Source organism: Triticum dicoccoides, chromosome 3A (assembly GCF_002162155.2).
Source record: "Triticum dicoccoides isolate Atlit2015 ecotype Zavitan chromosome 3A, WEW_v2.0, whole genome shotgun sequence".
Classification (NCBI taxonomy): Eukaryota; Viridiplantae; Streptophyta; class Magnoliopsida; order Poales; family Poaceae; genus Triticum; species Triticum dicoccoides.
The window spans coordinates 492,503,087-492,519,643 of record NC_041384.1 but is presented as its reverse complement, the minus strand read 5'-3'; the positions used below and the strand labels follow the sequence as shown (position 1 = coordinate 492,519,643).

The window sequence follows — 16,557 nt, the reverse complement described above, 5'->3', positions numbered from 1 at the left end:
CTAGATCCGTCACCGGCACGACCATTCTTATTCCAATGTACTTTCATTGTAGGCATCCCACTCTTATTCCAAAACATTACTGAGTACAGTTGATACAGTTAATCACATTCCAGAAATAAATCGCAGACAGAGTGTCATCATGTTGATTGATGTACCAATTTACCTACGATATGATACGGGCCTCAGTTTCAGAGCGGGGTGGCGCGTTGGCCGCTCACTCGCCATCAACCGCGGTACTCGCGGGCGCGTGAATGAATGATCCCACACAATTTCTCCGAAGAATCAAGAGTCGGACGGACAGACAGGAAGACGAGGTTGGTTTGATCAGAAGATGTCGAGGATCTCCTGGATGAAGCCGTTGCAGAGCGGGCAGTTGCCGCGGCTGACCCAGAGCTCCCGGGAGCAGAGGCGGCAGAATGTGTGGCCGCACGGGATGAAGGCCGCGCCCTTGTGCCGCACCATGCACACGCAGCACACGTGCACCATCTCCTCCTCGCGCCCCTCGCCGTCCTCCTCCTCCTCCTCGGCGTGCGCGTTCTTGCTGCTGGCCCCGCCGCCTGCCGCGGCCTGCTGCTCCTCCTCCTCCTCCTCCTCGTCCCAGCTGTCCGTCTGCTCCAGCAGCGCCATCAGGGACATCTGCGCCGTCGGCGCGTCCTCCTCCTCCTTGCCTTCCTCCTCGTCCTCATCGTGCTCTGACTCGTCCTCGGAGCCCTCGCCGACGACCACGGGGGGAGAGCGCCCGATCGTGGCGTTAGAACCGACCCGAGTGGAGGCCGCGCGCGAGAATGCGGGAGTCTGGCGGAGCGAGGAGGTGCGGCAGAAGGCCGCCGTGGCCTCACCTTGCGCGTAGATGTACTTGTGGCTGCGGTTGCTGCCGCTGCCGCTGTTCTTCAGGCTACCGGCGCCGTCCGCCGTGCTGGGCCTCTCCGACGGGCTGGACCAGGCGTTCACGGAGCGCCGGAGCCGGAGACGGTCGCGCAACGGCTTCCAGTTGATCATGCCGCCGCTGCCTCCACCTCCTCCGGCGTCAGCGCTCAGGTGGCTATCGTCGTCGGGGATCTTGAGGAACTCGCGGATGGCCGGGTCGGGCCTGGACAGCTGCTCCGAGAGCGTCATCGACCGCCGCAGCTCTGGCCGCCGCTCCATCGCGCCTTTGACGCCGCCGCTGCGTGGGACGAATGGGTGTGCGTACCCTTGGTGGTGGAAGGGATCGAGATTGCGCCTTATGGTCGAGAGATGTGGTGGTACAAGGAATGGGGGAAGAGGAGAGGAGGCAGAGCGGGCCTCCGCGCTCCCGCGCCTTTTGAACTCCGGTTTGCAGCCACCGCAGCGTGCGGCATGGATACGAAATTACAGTGGCGCCAGCCGTGATTTCCGGTGAGTCAGTTATCAATGGACGCGTCGAGTTGAGCCTCATGGCTACGATCGGCGCCGATGAGGTGGATGGGCGTGTGGTGGGGAGAAAAGCTCCATGCTTAGCCGAGAACGGCTATAGTTGGAATATTGCTATATTTGGATTTGGATGTACTCCTACTTACGTACATGCGAGAGAAGATTTCCTTGCTCTTCTCCAGCAGCTAGCTAACCTAAAGCTGGATACCTACAAATCGTTTCGTTTTGCTTATATATCTCATTCCATTGTGCATACACAATCCAAATTAACTCTAAAACTTCAAGTTGTGTCATCATCCATATTGCATATATGCCAACGTAAAAAGAGCAAGTTGCAGAGATCCAACAAAACTCATTCAACTGCATCTATCCGCTCTGGCGTTTAGCTTTAAACATGTTTAGCATTAAACATGTTTAGTATCCTTCACTAATTAATATCATGTCTAATATCAATGCAACATTAACCAAGTACTAATTACCTACTACTCCCTCCGTTGAGAGAGAGAGAGAGAGGAGGACGAGACTTGCCTGCTCCCTTCCCATGCTCCCATCCGTGCTCCCGCATACGTGGCTTGATTTGATTGGAAGAAAATAAGGCCCGGCCTCACCCCCTGAAAATCAGAGGGAGAGATGATTAGATTAGAAAAGAAAAAGGGAAAAGAACAGCCGTAGGATGAAGTGGGAGCACGGATGGGAGCATGGAGAGGGAGCAGGCAAGCCGGATCCGAGAGAGGAAGTAGTAATGTTGATAAGCAATTTATATCTTACCTAATACTAATATGCAATATAAATATACAATCGAAAATGTTAACGCCCACACGTGTGGGCGTTAGTCAACTCGTCCACACGCCTTCATCATCGTCCAGTAACTTCTGCACGAATCTTGGCACGAATTAGCTGATTTTGTATGCCATGTAGGACAACTCGCGTGTGTGGGGCGTGAGAGAGGTCGCCCACATATCCGTTTTACCACACGGATGGGCCGGTGTGTGGACGTTTAGCAGTTCACCCACACACCAGTTTTTCAGTCACGCACAAGGGCTGGTGTGTGGGCATTTGCCATCTCGCCCACACACCCCCTCCTCTCCCACACCTAAGCTGCCAGTTGTCATGCGTTTTGCAGTGTACATGGCAACTGCCCTAGTATGATTGCAAGCAGATGGCAACTCTCTTTTTTTATCCGAATATGTCAGTTGCCATATGTTTTGCATGGTACATGGCAAACTGCCCTAGCGTGCACATAAGCAGATGGCAACTCTTTCTTTTTAAATGGGAACTGCCCTAGTGTGCTTGTGAGCACATGGCAACTCTCTCTTTTACCCAAACATATTTTTTGCCATGCCTTTTTTTGTAGCGCTACATGGCAACTGCCTAGTGTTAGTAGGTGGCAACTCCTAAAGTTTTGAAATCATGGCAACTCCAGTAGACCAGACCACACATGGCAACAGTTGTAGTTGTCCAAAAAATGGCAATCTGGAACTTTGACCTGAGATGGCAACTACAGTTGAGCAAACATGGCAATTGTAGTTGTCCGACATGGCAACCGTAGTTCAACGACATGGCAACTGGACTTAAACGAACATGGACGAGGGTCCGGCCCATGGCAACTGCGGGGCGCGCGGTAAAGTGTCACGTGGGGCGTGCGGGACCACGAGGTACGAGGCCTGACGTACCGGGCGTGTGGGCGTTATCTATTTCGCCCACACGCACGCATGTAAGAGGGACCGAGAGGGGAAAAAAGAGGCGTGTGGGCGCTAATTGTTTTGCCCACAGACGTGTGGGCTGGTCCTCTTAGGCACCACACAGAACGTGTGGGCAAATTCCTTAACGCCCACACGTGTGGCAGTTATCGGCGTCCATATACAATTAATATATCGCCTAATATATTACTGTGCAGTGCATGTGCACAATTATTAGTAGCACAAAATTTCATACCATATTCACATCATGTTCCAAATCATGCCAAGTAATTCATGTTCACATCACATTGTGTTTCAATCAAATTTCGAAAAAAATATACACCTTTCCGGCATTACACCAAAAGCACGACATATATCTGGCAAGCGCAATGGGGGCAAGTGAGAGCGCGTACCGATTGTTGTGGCACACCTGCTGCTCTGTGGTTTGCGCCTTTCACGTAGCCACGGCGTAACATAGGTGGCATTGCGCCTTCCAGTTTAGGGGCTCGATGGCGCGACAAGGGTGGGGCAGAGGGGGTGGATGGGGTAGGGGATTGCCGCGAGAGGTGGTGGTGGATAGCGTAGGGGTATGCGGCAACTGCCGTCCATGGTGGTGACGGCGGCTAGAGGCACTTTCAACAAGTGAAGGCACGATGACAGGCATATTTATGGACCATGCTTTTAAGGCCGGCCCATGGGCACAAAATTTTGGTCTGGCCCGACACGGGAATAGAAGGGTTGGGACAGCCTTCGGCCCATAATGAAACAAGGCTGATCTCCAAAGCCATGCTTTAAGGCCGACCCGGCACGACCCTTTTATTCGTGGATCGACATGGCCTATGCCCAACAGGACGTGCGTCCCAACTGAGCCCTTTTAACACTGCTTGGGGCTATTGAAGGAAATATTCCCTAGAGGTAATAATAAAGTTGTTATTTATATTTCCTTATATCATGATAAATGTTTATTATTCATGCTAGAATTGTATTAACCGGAAACTTAGTACATGTGTGGATACATAAACAAACAGAGTGTCCCTAGTATGCCTCTACTTGACTAGCTCGCTAATCAAATACGGTTAAGTTTCCTAACCATAGACATGTGTTGTCATTTGATGAACGGGATCACATCATTAGAGAATGATGTGATGGACAAGACCCATCCGTTAGCTTAGCATAATGATCGTTTAGTTTTTCTGCTATTGTTTTCTTCATGACTTATACATCTTCCTCAGACTATGAGATTATGCAACTCCCGAATACCGGAGGACCACCTTGTGTGCTATCAAACATCACAACATAACTGGATGATTATAAAGATGCTCTACAGGTGTATCCGATGGTGTTTGTTGAGTTGGCATAGATCGAGATTAGGATTTGTCACTCTGTGTATCGGAGAGGTATCTCTGGGCCCTCTCGGTAATGCATATCACTATGAGCCTTGCAAGCAATGTGACTACTGAGTTAGTCAAGGGATGATGCATTACGGAACGAGTAAAGAGACTTGCCGGTAACGAGATTGAACTAGGTATGATGATGCCGACGATCGAATCTCGGGCAAGTAAAATACCAATGACAAGGGGAACAACGTATGTTGTTATGCGGTTTGACCGATAAAGATCTTCATAGAATATGTAGGAGCCAATATGAGCATCCAGGTTCCGATATTGGTTATTGATCGGAGAGTCTCGGTCATGTCTACATAGTTCTCGAACCCGTAGGGTCCGCAGGCTTAACGTTCGATGGCGATTTGTATTATGAGTTATGTGATTTCATGACCGAAGTTCGTTTGGAGTCCCGGATGAGATCACGGACATGACGAGGAGTCTCGAAATGGTAGAGACATAAAGATTGATACATTGGACGATGTTATTCGGACACCGGATGAGTTCCGAGAGGTACCGGATAATTATCGGAGTGTCGGAGGGTTATCGGACCCCCCCGAAGGAACTAATGGGCCTCGATGGGGCCTTAGTGGAAAGAGAGGAAGGGCCAGGAGGGGCTGGCCGCCCCCCTTGGGTCCGAATTGGACTAGGGGAAGGGGGCGGCGCCCCGCCCCTTTCCTTCCCTTCCCCCTCTTCCTTTCTTCTCCCCCTCTTCCTTAGGTGGAAACCTACTAGGACTTGGAGTCCTAGTAGGATTCCCATCTCCAAGCGCGTCCTAGGAGGGCCGGCCGGCCTCCCCTACTTTATATACAGGGGCAGGGGCACCCTAGAACACACAAGTTTCTCTTAACCGTGTGCGGTGCCCCCTCCATAGTTACACACCTCGGTCATATCATCGTATTGCTTAGGCGAAGCCCTGCGTCGGTAACTTCATCATCACCGTCGCCACACCGTTGTGATGACGGAACTCTCCCTCGGCCTCAACTGGATTAAGAGTTCGAGGGACGTCATCGAGCAGAAGGTGTGCTGATCGCGGAGGTGTCGTACGTTCGGTACTTGGATCGGTTGGATCGCGAAGACGTTCGACTACATCAACCACGTTACTAAACGCTTCCGCTTTCGGTCTACGAGGGTATGTATACACACTCTCCCCTCTCGTTTCTATGCATCTCCTAGATAGATCTTGCGTGATCGTAGGTAAAATTTTTGAAATACTGCGTTTCCCAACAACTATTTTACCCATTTTAGGGCTTTTCACCTTCTTAGATTTTTTTGGCCTTATTGACCTAAAAATGTAAAGCCCAGAGGGACAAAACGGCCTAGAAGGCCAAAACAGCCCACAAGACCAAAAATCAACTCGGGACAGCGGGACAACTCTTTTAGCTCGGGCATTTCCTATTTGGCGCTGCAGGCGCCCGTTAATGTGTATTCTGCAAACGGGCGCCCGCAGCGCCTCAAGCTGGGCCGGCCTATATAGTTTATTTTCAAACGCAAAAGAGGAAAGTATTATTTTCCCCCTCAAATCCTGTCTGATGGACCGATTTCCCCCCAAATTCTCAAACCGGATCAATCAGCCCCCAAACTCTCTAAAACCAGATCACTTTCCCCCCACGGTGGTATTGGAGTTGATTTCGGTGGTTTTGACTAGTTCTTTTGCTGACTGGACAAGCTGAGTTGGCAGACTTCAGGTGTTTTCATTGATTGGGGGAGCCGCTCGACCAATCAGCCCCCAATTTAGATGATTTTGGTCCTCATTCTCCCTGTGCCTCGACGACGACGCCCGACCTTGCCGCCACGGCGTCAACCATGTCGGCGACGTCCTCCCACGCCGCCATGGCGTCAACCATGCCGCCGGCCTCCAGCAGTTCTACTGCTCTGCCCGATGGTGAGTCAACCACACCGCCCCCTTTCTTTCTGCCTGTATTCCCCGATGGCGTCATCTACTGCATGATCGAGGGTATTTAGGTCTTAGGAGAAATCAGAGCTGCGCTTGGAGGGGGTTTGTGGTACCCAATTTTGCTGCCATGGCAGGCAAATCATGGAGGTGCAGGGTAGATCATAGGAAGTTGTTGTTTTTATGGGCAGGTCTTGTCCTGAGCTATGTAATGAGTTAAAGATTGTTTTTTTGGACAAGTGGTGTCGATGAGGCAGCAGATGAAGATGAGCTATTTTATGTGTCACTACATTAATTTAGAAAATTTGAGACAGTGGATGGATTGCTTGTATACAAGGGAGGACTCATGATTACTTTTCTTGTGGAGAGGAAAAACCTACATTTTGAGCTTTCGTTGTCTTATGCTCACGACATATATCATGTTGAAAGAGGACATTGTAGGGGGGTTATAGTTACAAGATGCACTGGGGAAAGTTGCATGTGTCCAGTCAGCACTGTCCAGTCAACAAGGAGAAAAGTCATAACCACCGAAATCTGGTCCAAAACCACCATGGGGGAGAATTGATCCGGGTTTAGAGAGTTCAGGGGCTGATTGATCCGGTTTTAGACTTTGGGGGGAAAATGATCCTTTAGTCAGGATTTGAGGGTAAAAACGATACTTTCCTCAACGCAAAAATGTGGCATCCTGGTTCCGAACCCACAACCAGTTCGTAGTGCGGACTTGGAACCAACCACTAGGCTACGCCTGGATAGCTGCGTGATTGTCCTTGTTTTTTCTTGTTATTTAGTTTAGTTTTAATTTTTTCTTTTACTTTTTTTCTTATCCTTTTCCATTTCCTCCTTTTGTTTTCTTTAATGCATGCTCTTTTAAATTTCTGAACCTTTTTTCTAAATTGATAAAAAAATCTAAATTTGATGGGTTTTTTTAAATTCAATGAATGTTTTTCAAATCTATGAACTTTTTTTTTCAAATTCGATGAACTTTTTCAAAATGTATGAACTATTTTTCAAATTCGATGAACTCTTCTTGAAATCCGATGAACTTTTTAAAATGCGATGAACTGTTTTTAAATTCAGTGAACTCCTTTTCAAATTCAATGGCCTTTTTCAATTTCATGAAATTTTGAATTCTTCTACTTTTTTTAATACGTGGACTTTTTCTAATTCGTGTTGTTTTTTAAATCTATGGACATTGAAATTTTGTTCAAGTTTTTGCTTGAAAAGAAATCAAGTTTTCTGAGTAGCGCGGCTACTGCTTTGTTCTTTAGATGTGCGCGCACGAATAATACCACTAAGGCTGGTTGTAGTGGGAGTATCATAAGTAGTATCATGCATGCCAACTAGACTTTTGGATGATGTGGCACACAACTAAATGAGGAAAGAGATGATGTTGTATCATATCATGATACCGTATCATATTAAATGCTCTACTAGTTTGTGTCATGCATGGCAATTAATAAGGCAATCTAAGATACTAACTTATGATACTATGCATTACGGAGGTAGTATCACACACTAGTATCATATGCATGATACTAGTATATGATACTCCCAATTACAACCAACCTAAGGCGTTGTGGCACAAGTGGTCAGCCGCCCGCGCGATGATCTAAGAGGGTGCTTGGATCCAAGTGACTTATTTTAGTCTGACTAAAAATAGTCTCTTTAAGAGGCTAAAGTTCCAATAACCCCTGACTAAAGAGAGGCTAAAACTAGTCTTGAGACTAAAATTTTTTAGTCAGGGGTACCCCTACTAAAATATGGATTAGTCCTCTCTCTCCTCATTTAACTCCTCTCCTTTAACATAGGCGAGTTCTGGATTGAAGGGTTTGGAGGATAATAAATGCTCATTAACTTGATTTTAGTATCTTTAGTATTTGAATCCAAACGTGGGTGAGGCTAGCAAGTTTTAGTCCCACTACTTTTAGTCATGAGACTAAAACGTATCAAAACACCGTCTAAATGTCGTCTATTTGATTCCTTCTGATAACATTTTTTGGGTGTTTTTTGCGCTATTTAATACTTTTTGCATTGTTGTTTATGGTCTGGCCCACTGGTGTGCGGCAGTGAGCACCAGTTGGCTGAATGGGCGCCTGAGGCGCTGGTTAGGAGGTCCCTTTAACTCGCATGCCAGGCCAATCAGCGTTTCCTTCTTTCTAAGAGGAAAGTATCGTTTCCCCCTCAAATCATGTATGATGGATCGATTTCCCCCCAAAGTCTAAAACTGGATCAATCAGGCCGTAAACTCTCCAAAACCAGATCAATTCTCCCCCATGGTGGTTTTGGACCAGATTTTAGGTGGTGTTGACTAGTCTCCTTGCTGACTGGACATATGCAACTTTCCCAAATTTTTAATGGCAATCCCTAGCTCTATCGCTGCCCCCTCGCCGCGTAGCACTCTGTCGTCGTCCCTCTCATCGCAAAGCACTCTGTCGTCGTCCCCCTGTCGCCCCCTCACTGCCCCCTCGCCGTCCCCTCGTCGTCCACTCGCCACGGTCCATGGCGTCTGCTAGCTCGTCAAGCAGTCATCGGTCGCCGCAGTCCATGGCCTTCTCAGGGCAGTCGCCGATGCCATATCGGGAGCCATCGATGGCGTACTCGCCTGAGAAGGTGTGCCACTGCAACGTCAAGGCTCCGAGGTGGATTTCGTGGAGCATTGCCAACCCCATTCGTCGATACTACAACTGCAGCCAGTCTCTGGTAAATCGATATGTGCCCGCCATTTCTGTTTGTTGTTTTGTTGAGCAGCAAAGTTATAGTATTTGCGCGATTCTTTTGACGAAATTGCACAATTTGTTGAATAGGGATATGATTGTCGGTACTTCAAGTGGCATGATGATCCCCTGGATCAGTTTGTCAGTACGCTACTAGGTGATCTGCGAGATGTTGTGAATCGGCTGAAGACAGAGGTTAGGAAGCTCAAGACCGAGAAATCACAGCTGGAGCATGCTCTCGTGGATGCCAAGTGTAGCATTGGTGATGCTGATGTTTATGTGCTGGATTTGAAAGCGCAACATGCTCAACAAATGTAAGTTCTTTCCAAGGAATTTCAGAGAAGCAAAAAGATGTACAAATTTGCCATCTTTTTCTGCATTGTGTGTGTTGTTATCATGGCTTTGAAGATGTGATGTACTATGTAGGATGCAGTGTCTTAGTGAACCACCTATCTAAGCTCGAGTGAACAAATGTATTTGAGTTTAAAAATTCAAAAGGGGAAGTCTGAACTTGTGTCTGAAGTTAATTGAACTTTTGTTTGTCTGAATTTTTCTGAAGCGTTGTCTGAAGTTAACTGAACCCACCGCTTTGACAACCACCCATTTAAAGCCAGCGCTCGCCCAGACACCACTCGCCCACCCACTCTCATCCACTCGTCGTTCCCCGTTCTCATCCACTCCCTTCGCCTCTCGCCCACCCACTCCCATCGCTTCTCGACGCCGACGATGGCGCCCAAGAAGAAGACTGCAAGAGATGTTCGCTGTGCTCAAGAGCGGTGGGAGGAAACTATGAGCAGGTTCTGCAAGGGGGATTCAGAGAAAAGGGCCGATGTGGAGGAGATCTGTAGCAGATTTCTGAGCTTGCAGATGTGCGTGGACCACGCTAGGGGCCTCATCGTTGTGGCAACTGATGTTGAGAAGAAGACAATGTTCCCCGACGGCCGTCCCATTCCAGCTGTCTCTGTTTTGCTTTGGGCTATGAATGAGGCGGAGAAGTCACCAGATCTGCATCAGCGTGCCAGGTGGTATGACTACTGCTTCCGCCGTCGCCCCCTCCACCTCCAATTGAAGGTCTCGTCGGCGTCGTGGTCGCTGTACCAGCTGCAGTGTGAAAGTGTGTTATATCGACTAGAGGGGGGTGAATAGGCGATTTTTATGAAATTCTTCACTGAGGAATTTGCCGGTGAGGAAATTCCTTAGTGAAGAACTACTAGCAGCAGAATAAGTACTCAAACGTAAACATAACAGAATACAAGCATAATCATCATGATGAAATGAAGACAGACACAGAGTATAGGAAGCGTAAGCACATGATAACACAGGACGAAGACAAACAGACTGAAGAAATTGAACTGAGGAAATTGAGAAAGTCTTCAGTCAAAGTCTTCAAACACAGATATGAACAGGCACACAAAACAGTTATGAGGAAATGAAAGAGATGAGGAAATAGAGCCAGTAAGCTTGGTGAAGACAATGATTTGGTAGACCAGTTCCAACTGCCGTCTCAGTTGTACGTCTGGTTGGAGCGGCTGAGTATTTAAACTCGAGGACACACAGTCCCGGACACCCAGTCCTGAACACGCAGTTCAGGACACCCAGTCCTCACCGTATTCTCCTTGAGCTAAGGTCACACAGACCTCGCCCAATCACTCATGGTAACTGTTCAGGCGACTTCCCAACCTTCACAAACTTGGTCACTCGGCGATCCACAATTCCTCTTGGATGCTCTAGACCATGACGCCTAACCGTCTGGAAGAAGCACTGTCTTCAAAGGTAACAAGCGTCAGATCCACGCAGGATCAATCTCTTCAGTGATGCTCAATCACTTGGGGTTTGTAGGTGTTTGGGTTTTGGGTTTTTCCTCACTCGATGATTTTCGCTCAAAGTCCTCAGAGGATGGGTTGCTCTCAAATGACAAGTGTCAGTTTCTCTCGGAGCAACCAACCAGCTAGTGGTTGTAGGGGGCGGCTATTTATAGCCTAGGGAGCAACCCGACATGATAAGACATAAATGCCCTTCAATGATATGACCATTAGGTGGATAGATATTTTAGGACAGCTGGCGCATAGCACAACAACGGTCGGAATTTTGAGTAGCAAAATCCTCAGAGCTATCATGTTCCTCACTGTGTAGGAAATCCGCATTGGCGAATTCCTAACTCCTCAGTCAGAACAAATTCCCCAGAGACCAGAAGAACTTTGTCTCTGTCGCTGAAGAATATGACTGGACTGTATGAGATTTCCAATGGCTTCACTCGAAGGGATTGGTAGGTGTAGGATTTTGAGTTGAGCATCACATGGAAATTTTTCCTTAGTGTTTCCTCGACCCCCTTTAACAATACGGTGTTTCATATGACTCAAGAAAGAGAAAATGAAACTACGAAAACAAAAGTCTTCAGGCTTCATGTTCCTTGAATGAATACCAAGTCTTCAAGGTCACACCAATTTCTCCACTTTCAAAGTCTTCAGAAAGTCTTCAGAAATCCAAAGTCTTCAGTCGAAGAACTTCATTTTTAGGGGTCGACTTTCTCTGTAAATATCAAACTCCTCATAGACTTATAGACCTGTGTACACTCACAAACGCATTAGTCCCTTAACTTATAAGTCTTCAATACACCAAAATCACTAAGGGGCACTAGATGCACTTACAATCTCCCCCTTTTTGGTGATTGATGACAATATAGGATAAGTTTTCAACGGGGATAAACATATGAAGTGTAAATACTGATATTGAGGAATTTGATTGCAAGATATAGAAGAACTCCCCCTGAAGATGTGCATAGTGAGGAATTTGCTTTTGGAGCAATGCACACTTGAAGAGTTGAATCATGGAGATCTCCCCCTATATCTTGTAATTCATACACGCATTTGACATATAACAGAGAAGAATTTGAAATGCATGATGAAATATGGTGACTGATGTAATTCAGCATGCGTGCATTAGCATATATGAGGAATAAGCATGTAGAAAAACATATCAAAAGTATCAGAGCACCATCGGGTTTAAGTTTACAACTCGATCCAATAAAGTCTCAAAAGAACGAGAGTTGTAACTTAACAAAAAAACGCCCATATAGAAAGACCCGCTTGAAGACTAACTCAAAATTCTCCCCCTTTGTCATCAAATGACCAAAAGGGTCGAATATGAGGACTAACGCCCCTGAAGAATATCAAGTTGATGAAGGAGCACCAGCATTGTTGGGGTCGTTTGTCGTAGTAGGGCCAGCCATAGTGTCGCCAAAGTCTTCATTTTCATCAGTGTCGCGCGATGAAGAATCTGAGCTAGCCACCAGAGAAGGAACCTTGACCTTCTTGAATTTCTTTGGTGGAGGTGTAGACCAGTCAAAATCTTCATTGAGACCCATTTTCTTCAGATCATCTTCACCATACAGATGTGACAGGATTGCCTAGGTGCGACCGAAGACTTGATGGAGGTAGTAATGGTTTTTCTTCACTGCATTGTGTGTAGCAGTCATGTTGTAAAGAAATGAACCAAACTGACGCTTAACCCATTTGTGATTTCGATCCACCTTCTGGTGAAGACTAAGCAGAAGTTCACGATCAGTCATCACGCGCGGAGCAGTGGCTTGAGGAGTGGACTTGGGTGCATTGGCAGAGTCATGTGTGGCAGAGTCATCATTGGTGGAATAAGAGGCAGCTTTGCGAAATTAACCATCCAATGGACGAATGCCTTCATCAATAACAGCCGGTGCCTTGCCCTTTCCATCAACTGAGGAATAGGTCTGCTTGATGACTTCAATCGGGGGCAAGTAGCTGAGGTGGTTCTGAAAATCATCTTTGTAGTTGAGTGAAGATCTTGTCCTGAGGAATCTCATAATCCAAGGTGCATAAGGCTTCAGCTCAAATGGAGACAGTGCAACATTTGCCAGAGTCCTCATGAAGAAATCGTGATAATTGACAGGAATGCCATGAATGATGTTGAATACCAGATTCTTCATGATGCCAACAATTTCCTCATCAGATGAGTCATGGCCTTTGATAGGACTCATTGTCCTCGTAAGAATACGATAGACAGTTCTGGGCACATAAAGCAATTCCTTCATGAGGAATTTGGTTCTTGGTGCCTGACCTGGCTTCAAAGGCTTCATCAGAACCTGCATGTAGTGATTTGTAAGCTCAGGTTCACTGTAGATGCAACGAGCGTCTTCAAGGGGAGGACTGAGTGGTAAGGCACGAAGCAATTCAGAAGCTGGTGCAGTGTAGTGAGTGTTTTCAGACATCCAGTCCAGCACCCATGAATTCATGTCTTCGGAATCTCCTGTGATGTGCAACGTTGAATAAAATTGAAGAATCAGTTCTTCATTCCAATCGCAGATATCAGAGCAAAAGTTTAACAGTCCAGCGTCGTGAAGAACACTAAGGACTGGTGCGAAGCACGACAGAGATTCCATATCCACGTGAGGAATATGCTCATGGTAGAAGATTTTCTCTTTGTTGAACAGCATTGAGGAATAGAAATTGGCTTGACTAGCAGTCCAGAAACGCCTCTTCCTAATGCGAGCAGAGTTATATGGGTTGTAATCTTCGAAGAATACGTGCTCGCCGAAGAAATCATCAGCCTTGAACTTTTGCTTGCGCGAGAAAGGATCCTTTGGCTTCGGCAGAGGAGTGTCAGTGAGTTGCATCACGACCTCAGGAATCGCAATCTCAGGTTCTTTAGGCTGAGGAATTTTTGGTTCCTCTTCAGTGGCAGTCTGCGTCTTCAGATGTTCAGCAGCAACATTTTTTCAGCACTAGTAGCTGGAATTTCCTCATGTACAGATGAAGTGGGGTGAGTTTCTTCAGAGACCATTTGAATAGTTGGTCCAGGCGACTGAGGTATTTGCTGCAACGATGTGAACATTGGAGAGTTTGGACGTTGACTTTTCCAGAATTCATCACTGATTACGGGTGTGGAGCAGCCAACGTCCACATCTTCATCTTCCATTTCTTCAACGCCAGCCTCTTCAACTGTGAACTGAGGCATGGGCGAGGAGATGACAGGTGTTGAAGGGATCATATTGTGACGCCCCCGATTTGACCGTACACTAATCATGCACGCAAATGTGTACGACCAAGATCAGGAACTCACGTGAAGATATCACAACACAACTCTAGACACAAATTAAAATAATACAAGCTTTATATTACAAGCCAGGGGCCTCGAGGGCTCGAATACAAGAGCTCAATCACAGACGAGTCAGTGGAAGCAACAATATCTGAGTACAGACATAAGATAAACAAGTATGCCTTAAGAAGGCTAGCATAAACAGGGATACAGATCGAAAGAGGCGCAGGCCTCCTGCCTGGGATCCTCCTAAACTATTCCTGGTCGTCGTCAGCGGACAACACGTAGTAGTAGGCACCTCCGGTGTAGTAGGAGTCGTCGTTGAAGGTGGCGTCTGGCTCCTGGGCTCCAACATCTGATTGCGACAACCAGGTAGAAGGGATAGGGGGAAAAGAGGGAGAAAGCAACCGTGAGTACTCATCCAAAGTACTCGCAAGCAAGGATCTACACTACATATGTATGCATTGGTATCAACTGGAATAAGGCTATCCTATGTGGACTGAACTGCAGAATGCCAGAATAAGAGGGGGATAGCTAGTCCTTTCGAAGACTACGCTTCTGGCAGCCTCCGTCTTGCAGCATGTAGAAGAGAGTAGACTGAAGTCCTCCAAGTAGCATTGCATAGCATAACCGTAACCGATGATCCTCCCCTCGTCGCCCTGTGAGAGAGCGATCACCGGTTGTATCTGACACTTGGAAGGGTGTGTTTTATTAAGTATCTGGTTCTAGTTGTCATAAGGTCAAGGTACAACTCCAAGTCGTCCTGTTACCGAAGATCACGGCTATTCGAATAGATTAACTTCCCTGCAGGGGTGCACCACATAACCCAACACGCTCGATCCCATTTGGCCGGACACACTTTTCTGGGTCATGCCCGGCCTCGGAAGATCAACACATCGCAGACCCACCTAGACCAACAGAGAGGTCAGCACGCCGGTCTAAACCTAAGCGCCCAGGGGTCTGGGCCCATCGCCCTTAGCACACCTGCATGTTGCGTGGGCGGCTGGAAGCAGACCTAGCCTAGTAGGCGTTCCAGTCCAATCCAGCGTGCGCTGCTCCGTTGCTGACGTCATGAAGGCTTCGGCTGATACCATGACGTCGAGTGCCCATAACTGTCCTCGCGTAGATGGTTAGTGCGTATAGGCCAGTAGCCAGACTCAGATCAAATACCAAGATCTCGTTAAACGTGTTAAGTATCTGCGAACGCCGACCAGGGCCAGGCCCACCTCTCTCCTAGGTGGTCTCAACCTGCCCTGTCGCTCCGCCTCAAAGTAACAGTCGGGGGCCATCGGGAACCCAGGCCCACCTCTACTGGGATGGAGCCACCTGCCCCTTCAGCCCCCAACTCCGAACAGTACCACAGGTAATGTAACTGTGTAAAGTATATAGTATATGCCCGTGATCACCTCCCGAAGTGATCACGGCCCAGTAGTATAGCATGGCAGACGGACAAGAGTGTAGGGCCACTGATGGAACACTAGCATCCTATACTAAGCAGTAGGATAGCAGGTAATGGTAACAACAGTAGTAGCAAGGACAGGCTATGCATCAGGATAGGAATAACGGAAAGCAGTAACATGCTACACTACTCTAATGCAAGCAGTATAGAGAAGAGTAGGCGATATCTGGTGATCAAAGGGGGAGGGGCTTGCCTGGTTGCTCTGGCAAGAGAGAGGGGTCGTCAACACCGTAGTCGTACTGGGTAGCAGCGGCGTCGGTCTCGGTGTCTAGCGAGAGAAAAGGGGGAAGAAACAATAAATATATCGCAAACAAATGCATGACATGACAAGGCGTGATGCTAGGTGTGCCACTAACGCGGTACGAGGTGGTACCGGTGAAGGGGGAAAAACATCCGGGAAAGTATTCCCGGTGTTTCGCGTTTTCGGACAGATGAACCGGAGGGGGAAAGTTGTGTGTTCGCTATGCTAGGGATGCGTGGCAGACGAACGGGTTGCGTATCCGGATTCGTCTCGTCGTTCTGAGCAACTTTCATGTTGAAAATAATTTAATCCGAGTTACGGTTTATTTTATATTAATTTTTAAAGATTTATCTATTTTCTAGAATTAATTTAATTGTTTAAATCCGAATTATCCAAAACAGTGACTTGTGATGTCAGCATGACGTCATTATTGTGTCAGCGGTCAACTAGTCAGTTGACCTAGTCAAACTGACATGTGGGTCCTACTATCATTGTCTATGACTAACTAAACAGGATTAATTAGTTTAGTTAATTGATTAGGTTAGTTAAATACAATTAATTAAGTTGATTAATTCTTTAATTAATTAATTAATATTTTAATTATTTTAAATATTTTAATTAATTTTTTATTTCTTTTTTTTATAAAAACCGTTCTGTGGGGGGGGGGTAGGGCCCCACATGTCATAGGCCAGAGGGGCCTTGCGGGCACTGGTTTAGCGCTAACGGGCG

General features: G+C 47.2%; 1 protein-coding gene across 1 annotated transcript; it reads right to left on the bottom strand.

The window, feature by feature from the left end:
* Positions 1-30: 30 nt before the first annotated feature.
* On the bottom strand, positions 31-1,435 carry LOC119268749 (zinc finger CCCH domain-containing protein 15-like). Its single transcript, XM_037550446.1, has one exon. It carries the CDS (start codon positions 1,144-1,146, stop codon positions 325-327), a length of 822 nt encoding a protein of 273 aa, XP_037406343.1. The 5' UTR covers positions 1,147-1,435; the 3' UTR covers positions 31-324.
* Between the last annotated feature and the right edge of the window lie 15,122 nt (positions 1,436-16,557).

Excerpts from the sequence above, each read along its gene's own strand:
- LOC119268749 (XM_037550446.1), bottom strand. The coding sequence starts at position 1,146 with ATGGAGCGGCGGCCAGAGCTGCGGCGGTCGATGACGCTCTCGGAGCAG.